General features: G+C 41.4%; 1 protein-coding gene across 3 annotated transcripts in view; it reads left to right on the top strand.

Annotated features, from left to right (window-relative positions):
* SMTN (smoothelin) overlaps positions 1 to 12507 on the top strand; it is a 110041-nt gene that overhangs the window by 77929 nt on the left and 19605 nt on the right. For all 3 annotated transcript variants that reach the window (XM_069961499.1, XM_069961498.1, XM_069961500.1), the window contains exons 11-14: positions 10405 to 10557; positions 10645 to 10720; positions 11479 to 11643; positions 12099 to 12155. In XM_069961499.1, the coding sequence (XP_069817600.1) occupies positions 10405 to 10557; positions 10645 to 10720; positions 11479 to 11643; positions 12099 to 12155 (451 nt within the window). The remainder of the gene's footprint in view (positions 1 to 10404; positions 10558 to 10644; positions 10721 to 11478; positions 11644 to 12098; positions 12156 to 12507) is intronic.

Here is a 12507-nt window from a genome sequence, read left to right as displayed (position 1 = left end):
TTACTTTTACTTTTATTTAAAAGTCTCAAGTTCTCCAGTACTTATCAGCTGCTGTATTTCCTGCAGGAAGTATTGTATTCTCTCTATTCTGACAGTGCTCTCTGCTGCCACCTCTATCCATGTCAGGAAGGGTCCAGAGCAGCAGCAAATCCCATAGGAAACTTCTCCTGCTCTCCAGACTGTAAAAAAGAATACACCACTTCCTGCAGAACATACAGCAGCTGATAAGTACTAGAAGAGTTGAGAATTTTTAATAGAAGTAAATCACAAATCTCCGGCATTTTCTGGTACCAGTTGATTTTTAAATATTTTTTGGGGGGGGCGGGAACTACCCCTTTAAATAAGGCTTATTACTAAACCATCAGTATTCACTGAACAGCACAATTGAAGCTGGTTCAGCATGGTTATAGGTTTCAGCCTGATGTGTCCTCTCTTCTCCGGTAGGTTTCCTCACAGCTGCGGTCAGGCAACAAGATATTTTCCTGCAATTTACTTTCCAGGTCTGCTGTGATGCACATAAGCTTATAGCTAAATTTTAGTGGTACATTTTAAGAAGTCTGCAGGATTCTGGATTAGATTTTTTAGTCTGTGCATAAATTTTGTTCATGGGGGAAAAAATGGAGCAAGTCAAGTAAAGCAAACACCTTAGTTACTCGGCGGTAGATTGCAAGTGGTATTCCCTTCTATGGCAACTCCCATAGACTTCAGTGGGGAGAGCCAAACACACACTCTGTTACCTCATTTAATTTCTCTGTTAAAAGCGAATGCTGACAGCTGCTTTGAAACAGTGTATGTGAGTCACTGAATTCCCTTCTCCAGCAGTGAGGGTCCTAGAGGCGTATAAATAAACATAATACTGGTGAGAACTGAGGTGATGGGTGGTGTGGCAATAGGCGTATATATATATAAATGTCCCTTTAGTTAGAACGAATCTTTGTTGAGGATGGGAGTAGTAGTTCCCTTGAGATAATGATGCTGGGTGTAGTAATGATGAGGAGATTACTTGCAGTTAGCGATAATAAGAGGATATGGAGACTTGGAAGATGAACCCAGATCTTAGACTAGACAGGAATCCTGAAGAATACGCCAGGTCTGCACTGGACCGGAACGAGTTTAGAGATATCTGACGGGGGGTGGGGGGTGGCGGGTGGGGGGGGGTGGTAAGTAGTGAAGCGTCCGCACCACGAGGCTGGCGCTACCGGACCTTCTCTTCACAAGACCAGAGAGAAAACTGCTATTGGAGTTGCCATGGCAGCCGGGGAAGTCACGTGATACTAGGCCTCTTGCATCACCACACCACATGACCAACAAATATGCAAATCAATATACATAACAGCATTATGATATAAGATGCAATACTAGACTTAAACACTGGGGGGCAACATAAAACAAGCTTTTGCAGTGGCCATTAAACTTTTCCAGCACAACACCAAGCAGAATATTTGTATAAAGAGAAAGAACCTCTGTGCTGGGACACTGCATCACAGCTATCTGACCTGTAATTTCTAGGCTCTTCTTCACTACCCTTATAGATGGGTATGCTTTTCATTATCCTTCTGCTCTTCATGCAGACTGTCTGCTCTGTACTTCCTATTCCTATATACAAGACACTCCAGCTGGAAGTTCATGCCACACAGTGGGAGGGGCTTTAGTCACAGTGTAGTGGGATAAAGATAGAGTTGGCTGAATTCCTGGCTAGAGTGTCCAGTATACAGGGACAGGAAGTATGTTCCATGATATACATCAGACAGGAAGTTTTGCTGAAGACAACAGAGCAGTTGGTCTGCATCAAAAGAGGTAAAGCTTAAAGGGACACATCAGTAGGTTAGAAGAATCTAACCTGCTGATGATGTATCCCTCTTGCTCACAGGGGCTAAGGATGGACTGACCCACTTTGGGGGCAGATCAGTTTACTGGGGTCTGGTTGTCCCACCCCAATTGCGATAAAACTCCTCATTAGTATAGGGTTTGAACTCCTAAATGCACAGAAATAGTGTTGAGGATGAAGGTAAGAGACTTCCTATAAGGAAGGTTACATACTTTTAAAAAACCTTTAAAAGACCACAGAGAGATTGGTAAATAAGGTTATTTTACTACATGTTCATTGATTACACAGTTGAAAATAGAACCTTTTAACGTCTTTATACCTAATAATATTGCAAGAGTCTGACACAGTTGGTTAGTGTAGCTGTAGGCCAGCCAATTGACCTAGTAAATGTGAGTGATATTATCATGCAGGAATATAGTCATGGCATGGTGTTGAGTTTCCTAAGCAGAAAAAAAGAACGCCACTGCCGGCTATTCTCAGAGCCCTGTTCTCCAGCTGTATGATACTTTTCAAGGACAGTTCCTAAGTTGTTCATTGTGGTCAGTTTTGTACAGATAGCTTAGTTACTTCCATTATACCCGTAGGGGTCTGGGAAGTGAGAGAGAGCTATTTGGTGAATACCTTGCGCTGAGAATTTGGTAAGAGTCCTTAAGTTAGTATAGTGGTGATAGATTTAATTTAATTCTTTACAGTTTTTCAATGTCTGAACCTTTAGCAACTCTCTATATGGCCTCTTCTCTCTCATGAATATTTAAGTTTTACATCCATGCTGCAGTTCGCACAGCATGGAATTTTCCATCATAAGTTTAAGAAAAAGTGCCATGTCGTTATGTAAAGGGGGAATGTCTGCGGCTTATCCGCAGGTGAATTCTTGACATATCAAACTGAATATCCAAGGCAGAAATCCAAGTCTCTGTCTTAGAACCTGCAGCAGAGATCACTTGCAAATGTACATCTGACTTTGCTGTTGGATATTTTGATCTTGTTAAAATACTTTTTTTTAACCATCTCATGCAGGTAGATGGATGGGGAACCTTTGGCCTTACAGCTCCCATCGTGCCTAGACAGCTAAAGTTGTGGCATTGACTGGCTAGGCATGATGGTAATTGTAGTTTTGCAATAGCTGGAGGGCGGGAAGGTTCCCCATGCCTGGATTAAAAGTTGCTTGTAGGATTTAGAAAATGCTAATTCCTCAAATTAATGTACCAGCAAGGAGTTCTGACATGGCACATGTAAGACGCTTTAGAATATGCCAATTCACCCAGGGGAGGCTTAAAAAAAGGTTGTTATGGCCTTTGTTGTACCAGTATTCAATGGTATATTTTTTTTTTTTTTTTGCTCCATAGTGAAATCAAGGGGGGAAAAAAAGTATCTATTGGTTATGGGCATATAGTGCCTTCCATTGTGGAAAAGACATATGCTAACACAGCAAAACAATGTGAAAAGAATGTAAGGGTATGTTCCCACTACGGAATTTGTGTGGAAGTTTTAAGCATAGTCCACCATGCTCTGCCTGTCCCATAGACTCAATGATATTCTGAAGCTCAATCCGTTCTCCACCCAAAATTGACATGTCAATTCTTCAGGCAGATGGCGGATTGAGCTTGAGAATATTATTGAGTCAATGGGACAGGCGGAACTTCAAGCCTCTGCTTAAAATTTCCGCACATATTTGTTAGTGGGAACATACCCTAATACGTTTTTCCTTTTAGGTTTGCTCAATGAATAATACTTTGTTGTGTTCACACAGATAAAAATGCATTAAATATACACCTGGTTTTCAGCTCCCATTTACTTTATTGGGAAATGCTCTTAACAACTTGAAATCAAAGTTTGGAAGAAAAAAAAAAGTAAAAAAAAAGCCTGTACTTTAAAAGGGTAAAAAAGTTATGCTGTTTTTGGAGGCTGTTTTTTTTCTATGTTTATACAAGTGTTTTTTACAAACCATGTAAACACAGCCCTACCACAAAACGAATACAGTCCTACAGTAATAATGTTCTTGCACATAGCAACCAATCACAATTCGGCTTTCATTTTACCAGTGCTCATAATTATATGAAAGCTGAGCTGTGATTGGTTGCTATGGGCAACACCATGGTTATGTATTTTAGCTTTAAATTGAACTTCCTTCATTACTTCTATCCATGTACAGAGGACGTTGGGTAAGAGATGAGGTTCCGGTTGTGCCACCAGGAATTGCCGTATCGCACTGCCTGGTTGTGCAGCCACTGCATTCATACAAGGGAATGGGTTTACACTGCAGCCCATAGGCAGCTGCGACCCTGCGGTTGCAGAATATGCATTCAAGATATTTTTTTTTTTTTGCATCTGTAAGGTTGTGCTTGCGCAACTTATAGGTCACAGCACAACCCCATTTACTTGTATGAGTAATGAAGTCACGTGACCAGGCAGTGCAACAGTGAATGGGTATGTATCGCCTAAATTTTCTTTTAGTAATTATGTTTTTTATTCTGTTGCAAAACATCATTGAGCGCGCTCTGTGACCTTTCGAAAAGGTAATTCTACGGGGGGCTACTATTGTCTTATCTATCTTCTGCAATGCTGTACAAATCACTTTTACAGTAATTTCCTCTTATCACTACAGACAGAACAGGAAGCCTCAGCTTAGTGCAAAGCCCCTATTACATGGGGCGACTGGAGGAGCAATCGAGCGCTGTCCAGCACTCGTTTGCTCCTTGTTCCCCTGCTCGCTGCCGCTGCTATTACACGCGGCAGCAGCGAGCAGGTGAAAGCTGGGAGGCTGCAGGGGGGCTGCCCCGGTGATCAATAGATCGTCCGAGCAGCCCATAGCAGATAGCAGCGGTCTGCTGCCGCCACTCCTATTCCACGGAGCCACAACTGCAGATCATTGCTATATTAGTCAAAGACAAACGACTGCAACAATCAGCCGACATTGTTCACGTTGGCTGATTGTGGCCTTCTATTACACAAGACGATTATCGGCCGATATCTGCCAAATACTGCCGATAATCATTTTCTGTAATAGGGCCTTGATGAGAATGAAAACTACAAGAAGATTTCTGGATTATTTTATAATAAAGATAGAAGAATGGAAAATTTAGAAAAAAAATCGCCAAATATTCTTAAAAAAAAAAAAAAAAAAAAAAAAAATATATATATATATATATATATATATATATATATATATATATATATATATATATATTTACCATAAACACAGTATTTAACCTCTTAAGGACCCATGATGTATCTGTACGCCAGTGGGTCCAGCGGCGCTATCAAGTGAGCTCAGGAGCTGAGCTCAATTCATAGCACGTGGGGACCGGCTGCTATGTGCAGCCATGTCCTCACGGTTAATGATGGGGTGGTGCAGAAGTATCCATGAATATGACCAATATGACCACTGCTCGGATTTTTTTTTTTTTTTTCCTCCATATTGGGTTAACTGGTTATTTTGCTTCCCTGTCACAGTACAGAATTAGGTTTTCATTGTGATAGCTCACGTTTGCACATTGCACAAAGTGCAGGAATTCAGTAAGGGACTTCTGGCACCGTGACCATAAGATTAGTGTACATGTACATGTGGCAGGTGGGAAGGGGTTAACCCCTGCATATTGAAGCATGTCTACTGGAGTGATTTCATATAAGGGATGTTGTTCTAGGGGAGAACATCTGACATCCTGACATTTCAAAGCCCAGGCTGTCGGTGTTCTGTGTTCTCTCCAGCGCAGGCTTCCCCTCCTTGTCACTATGCTGACCAGGGAGAGTCTATTAAGACAACAGGATGCCTTTTTTGCCTTTCTCATCATAATACAAAAGGTCCTGTGAAGTGAAGATCTTGATATGTGAAAGATTATAGCTTATAGATTTACATTGATTGCTACTCTCTTCTTGCTGTATGATAGAAAATAATAAATATGGAGAATATACATCCATGTTATCTCTTGATGGATTTTAGCAGTGCTAGGAAGAGTGGTTAACAATTGTGGTGTTCTAGGAATAGGCCGCTTCCTGCCACCTGCTGTGCCCATATCTTTCTTCCCCTTTGTCTGCAGAGGGATGTTATGTCGATATATTTATAGCTCACGTCCGTAAACATTCCCCCATATCTGGATTAGAAAAGGGATCAGAGCAGGGCTATAGCTGCGTCCTTGGACAGATCCACCCTGATCTCTGACCATAACGGCAGGAACCACTCCCCCCTCACCACCTTCAGGGTCTCCTCTGTACTAGGTTGTTTTCACATTTAGCGGTCCAAACTGCTGCCACTGTCCTGAGTCAAGAGGTCCAGCCATGCCTAGTGCAGGTATACAGGAGCTGGATAACCAGCACCCTGAATCTGTGCAGAATGCCGAGCCGGAATTCATCTTCTTTCAAAAGCAAGTCACTCAGCAGCTTCGGGACATGGCCATGTTATTGGAACCACTGACGTCTGCGGTCAATGATTTAAAGGAAGAAAATCTTCTTCTCCGCTTGGAACAAGAGAGGTTGACACGACAGGTGGAGGAGTTGACTCTCTTCCTTGGCGCGCAGGAAGCTTGTGGTTCGGTGCCCCATCCTCCAAGGTTTGCCAGCACTCGTAGATCTTCCTCTGTTCATCTCTCTAGAAGTAACAGCCTTGTAAGTCCTCAAACTTACTACCTCTATGTACAGTATATGAACCGCTGTCTGTGGATGGATACCTGGCCTTGGTTTTTCCCTTGTCATTACATTGACTTATAGGGCCACTTAATATGGTGGTTTTGGTGGTTTCCTTCCAGGAGCCACCCCTTGGCTGGGTACTTCCCAGAGGGATATCTGGCTAGTCCTGTGTTTCGAGACTCTTCTATGAGGCTCCACGGGCTCTTCTTTTGCATATACAGTATATGGACTGCAAGACGTTTAGATTCTGGGGACGACTAGATCCTTACAAGGACGATATATTTTCTTGTCATCCTGGGTTTTATACATTTCTTGTCTGTATAGATGGTAAAGTAGCTTCTGTAACTGTTCATTGTTCCTAAAATTTAAAACAGAGTATATAGCTACCAAACCTAGAGCTCAGGAAACCGATGTCAGTTTCTGAGCTTTTGCAGACTTTTATGTTTGGATAGGAGTTGTCACCTCTGGTATACATTAGGACCTGTTGTATGGAAGTAGCACATTCAGTCCCAAGACCCTCTAATGGCTGCATTCTTAGGCAATAATTCAGTATGTCTTGTATAGCAGCTTATTGTGTGACCTATATCTTCCTGCTTCTCCAGATAGGAAGGCGTTAATTTATTACAGTTCGCCTTTAAAGCATCTGGCGCTTTTCAATTGTTCAGTAACTTGCCCGGTCCAGATATAGATATTTGGATCAGGTGCCAGCTACGTTCCTATGTGTTTGTGTAGTTCACTAGCAACTCATCTATCCAAATCCTCCATTATATACTCTAGTTTTACACCCTGCAGAGAGCTTAAGCTATGGCCGTGATCACTTTTCTTTACTAGACGTGTGAAGTACAGTGACAAATGGAAAGTATTCTCCAGCTGCCATAAAGGAATTGAATGTAGACATTACTGGCTAGATTGCTTTAAAAGTCAAAAGCTTTGAGATCTATCTATAGTATAGTTACATATAATGTTGGGGCTGTTTTTTGCAGTACTTTCATTTATTTAAAAAATGTATAAAAAACAACCGCGCTCCTGACAGACACAGCTATTAGTAAATTACCAGTGTCCGTATAGCTGCAGGCTACCAACAAGTGGTTACTGCTTCCACTCAATAAAACTATAATAAAAGGTAATAATAATGTTGTGCCGCACTAAAAAGTTACCATATTATAATGAAATGGTTAACTAATTCACATACTATCATTCATGTACTTGTAAAAACTAAAGTCACTCACCACATAGGTGTACTGGTTGTGCTCTGACTTGTGATCCTCCGTATCAGCCAATACTGCATCTGATAGGTTTTAGTTTTCTTTCAAATTCCTTTAAGATCCGCGGAATAGGTTAGAGTTCTCTACGTCCTTTGTAGTTGTTTGTAACTTCTTTGCAAAGCGTGCGCCCTGGCCGGTGGCGCGTAAAACCGCTTGCTAGGATAATCCTGAACGGAGTCCTCTGTGACGTCACAGTACGGATCGCTTCGGATAGCAGCTGTGTATTATTATTACTTTCATTTATTTATTTATTATACATCCATGATACTAGTCCTACAACTTTTACCCTCAACAAGCAACTTAAATATAAGGTAGAATCCAGCAGCCCAGCAAGTGTCCAGTTTAAAGGAGAAGCCGGGGGAAAATTTTGTATTGTATTGCCCCTTAAAAGTTATACAAATCCCCAATATACAGTTATTACAGGAAATGCTTATAAAGTGCTTTTTTTTCCCCTGCACTTACTACTGCATCAAAGCTTTGCTTCCTGGATAAAATGGTGATGTCCCTTCCTGGATAACATGGTGATGTCACGACCCGACTCCCAGAGCTGTGCGGGCTGGGGCTGCTGGAGAGGATGATGGCAGAGGGATGCTCAGTGTCCCTCCAGTGCCCTGTGTCCCTCAGTGTCCTCCTGCCATCATCCTCTCCAGCAGCCACAGCCCGCACAGCTCTGGGAGTCGGGTCGTGACATCACCATGTTATCCAGGAAGTGAAGCCTTGATGCAGTAGTAAGTGCAGGGAAAAAAGCACTTTATAAGCATTTACAGTAATAAGTGTATATTAGTGATTTCTATAACTTTTGGGGGGCAATACAATACTTTAATAAAAATTTTCACCGAACTTCTCCTTTAAATCAGTAGGCTGTCCATGTAATGTAATGTAATTTGATGTGATTTTGGTTTCCTTTAAAAGAAAACAATTAGTGGGTTAGAAGCATCTAACCTGCTGATGTCTCTGTAGTTCATGGACAATAGTAAGGTGGCACCACTATAATACGGACAGATAAGAATTGGGTGCTACAAACGTGCCAGATCAGATAGTACAGACAAGAAAATAAACCTGTATAAAACAATAATTGTGCACACCAAGAATGAAAATATAAATGCGTAAATTTGGAGCTGTTGATAAAATGTAATGCATTTGTTTTTTAATTCTTAGTGTGCACAATTATTGTTTTATGTGTTTCTTTTCTCTTTTCTTAAGTCTTCTATAGTTCATGGGGTGTTGAAGGTAAGTTTTTTTTGTTTTTGTTTTATTTTCATCAAGGTAAGAAAATTGCCTTCATCCTCGGTGCCCCATGCTCTATAGAGACATAGCAGGTTAGATGCTTCTTACCTGCTGATAGCTTTCCTGCGAGTTTGCAGCGAAATCCCCTGCAGATCCTGTAGTATGAACCTGAATCTGTGTGTGATGCTCCCCTCACTCCCCACCAGCCAATCAGGCAGCACGGATTGGCTGATAGGGAGCAAGGGGAGCCGGGAGCGTCACACACAGCCGCGGCGCCGAGCAGGTAATGTATGCTTGGGGGACCCATTCAGCTTCACACTACAGGATCTGCAGCGGATTTCGCTACTTTTACACAGTATTTAATTGACATTCTGCAGGAATAAAAGCTGCACCATGTGTTTAGTTTCTAAAGTGTTTGTGTAGTTTTTTTCTACATGTAAAATCATATCCACAATGCTGCTATTTGGATATACTGTGTATTTTCTGCAAACAATCTGGTGCAGAAAACTCCTAGAAAGAAATGTTTTGGTTTGTTTTTAAAAGGGCTGGATTCACATGTGCAGTTTAAGCTGACAAGGGAACCATGGATTTATTGATTGTTTCCTGAATGCAAAATGAAGCCACATTCTAAATACTTATTGGCTGCTGCTCAGTAAGGAGGGAGGGATTCCAGATAGATAGTTTTCACTATTTTTGCTAGAGATAGCAGCAGGGAAGAGAAGGGAATTGCATACCAGCTCAAAGTGTAGATAGAAAAGAGAGGATCCTTGGAGGACAGCTCACACAGGCTGTACATATAGAGGAAAGCAGATACCAGGACATTTGCAAAGGAGAATCACATGGGCAGTGTGCACAAATCAAACTTTATACTTACAAAAAAGGAAGAAAACTCTTAAAGTTGTTCATACCTTTTTAAAAAGGGGTTTTCTAACTAACCATTTAAAGAACCGTTTTGTTCATGTCAGTGAGCACATTCCAAAAATAGTACTTTATACATAGATATCCAGTACATTACATTATCACTGAATGAAAATAGTCTTGACATTTACACACAAGTGTCTTTGTTTCATAAAAGGACGAGCCTCAAACATCCAGCTGGTTTGCTCATAAAATCTCCAATTTTTCCCTGGAGCACATCCTTATCTGATTAGCAAACAGCAGGTGTGACATGGCAGGGCGGGGGGGGGGGGGGGGTGTACCCTCCCCACGCACCTGATATATTATGATTTAGGTCTGCTAGCAGGTGAAAGTCTGGTATTCAGATACGTCGGTCTTAATAAACCCCCCTCCATAGAAATTCTTTTTAACAGGTATTGGAACGTAAAATGCCAAGACCATTTCCAATGCCAAGAATACTTCCTGTATTCAGCTATACAGTACTTTAAAATAAGTAGTATTGATTAGTCGTATTGCTTGATTTTTGTCAATTCTGCTGGACCCTAATGCCTTTCTGTTCTCCAGGTTGAGCCAGAGCCATCCCAACAGGGCAACCAGCAAGTTGAAGTGTTTCTTCCAAGCACAACTGAAAGTGTGAAAGTGGAACATGGGAGAAAAGGCAAAGTGACGTCTGATGAACTGCGCACCATAGAAGACGAGGATGTTCTTGATAAGATGGTGAGACTGAAATACTCAAGAGTTTTGGAGCCTAGGTTCCTAGAACATAAGGCTCTTATTTAGGTGCTCTTTTTATTTTATTTCCAGCTGGATGGCACAACAGACTTTGAAGAAAGGAGGTTAATCAGAACAGCCATGAGGGAGCTACGACAGCGCAAGAGGGGTACTTTACATGCCTTACGTTTTACCACCACACAATGCAGATTCACCAAGTTTCATTCCAAGTTTCATTCCCCTTCTAAATTGATACAAATATACTTACACCCCCCATATGCTAAGATGCCCTTGTGCTCTCTGGTCAGTCTTGCATTGTTTTTGCAGTTATGTCTTTGTTATAAAGGGTACCTGACACTATGAAAAAAGGTTGTTTTGGAAAATATTTTTATAAATACCCCGGTCATGGGTAAATTTTAAAGTGAATGTACCAATTTGCTTAATCAATTATTTTTATACTACCTATCTGGCAAGGGCATGTACATTTTTTAAAAAAAAACACCACCCAGTTCCTGTGATCTGTGCTGGTTTATTATGGTGTATTTCGGCCCACTTTATGCCCTGGAGGTGGGCCTGGTGTCCCCAGTGTACCGATTTCCCCTCTGTGGCACACCTCTATCAGAATCAAGACGTGGAGCCGAGTGAGGGACCAGATGATAGGAGATCTGGGAACTGTGGGGAACAGGGTAAGGAGAGTATGACTAATGGGTGATTTGACAGCCTTCTTAGTATGAATATAAAACTTATTCACATCTGTTTTTGTATAAAGAATGTTTTCCTATAAAACTATGTATAGTGTGCTCGGCTCCTCCTGCTCTATAACATGCTGATTGCAGAGAAGTCCTGATTTCGTTTAATCCAGTCATTTATAAACGGTAATATTTCTTTGTATTGTATGTTTTATTAAATGTTTTGGCTTCATATTAGAACAACGAGAGAAGGAGAGAGAGCAAAGATTACAGGAACTGAAGAACAAGGAAAAGGAGTCCAGGATGGCACGGAGCACAGAGACCAGTTTACGGCAGACTGAAACCACAAATCTCGGCTCTGCTACTAGCACAGTCACTAAAACCCAGAGGATGGTTCAGTCAAGTAAGTAACGGACTGTCTTTTCCTGAATACATGTAAGGGCAATCGCTTCAAACCACAATCTACATATAATGCAATGCGTGATCCATGGATGTGATGCCAGAAGTATTTAAATCATCCCGACACTATTGATACAGCCACGTGGCTTTGTCAGTACAGTCCCGTAAAGATTTAAATACTTTCGGCGCTCCTGGCATCATAATGAAACATGATGCCGGGTGGTCTGCGATTCCACTATGCAGCTTCCTGGTCTGCACGTGATTCACTCAACGTGTGCATGAGGCCTCAAAAGGTCATGGGGTACTATATAAGGATTATGAAGGGATTACAACTAGCATGTGCAGTAAAGTAGTTATCCAAAAGATATTGTATTTGAAATGCATCTTCTACCCTATTTTTCAGACCTGTTTAGTGTTTTCTGACATGTATATCTTTTAAATGTACATTTTGTGATACAGGTGATGGCAGCAAAAGAACCACTACTGTTGAGGCCAGTTATGTAAAACGATCAGAGAGTGAGTATATAGAATTTCTTATCATTTCTATCTATTAAAATGGCTTGAAAGTACTTAATCCTCCTCTTAAAGGATTTATATAAAAAAAAAAAGTGGATAGCACTGACTTATATTGCTCCCTGCAGCACTCTGAAGCCCTATCCCCCCCACACTCAGGTCTTCTCTGCCCTCTATTACATTAAGTGTTGAGTCGACAGAGGTGCATCACTGTGTTCCTGCTTTAGCTCAATAAAGATATGCTATCAAAGATAAAAGGATGATTCCTTATGCATTGCCTGCTTACCACTGACCGGCGGCACTTCTGCTAGGCCGGGTGCAGGGAATTCGCTGAGCGTAAACCAGTGGTGCGTAA

Source organism: Dendropsophus ebraccatus, chromosome 3 (genome assembly GCF_027789765.1).
Source record: "Dendropsophus ebraccatus isolate aDenEbr1 chromosome 3, aDenEbr1.pat, whole genome shotgun sequence".
Taxonomy (NCBI): domain Eukaryota; kingdom Metazoa; phylum Chordata; class Amphibia; order Anura; family Hylidae; genus Dendropsophus; species Dendropsophus ebraccatus.
The sequence above is the reverse complement of the archived record's forward strand: the minus strand, read 5'-3'. Positions and strand labels throughout refer to the sequence as shown.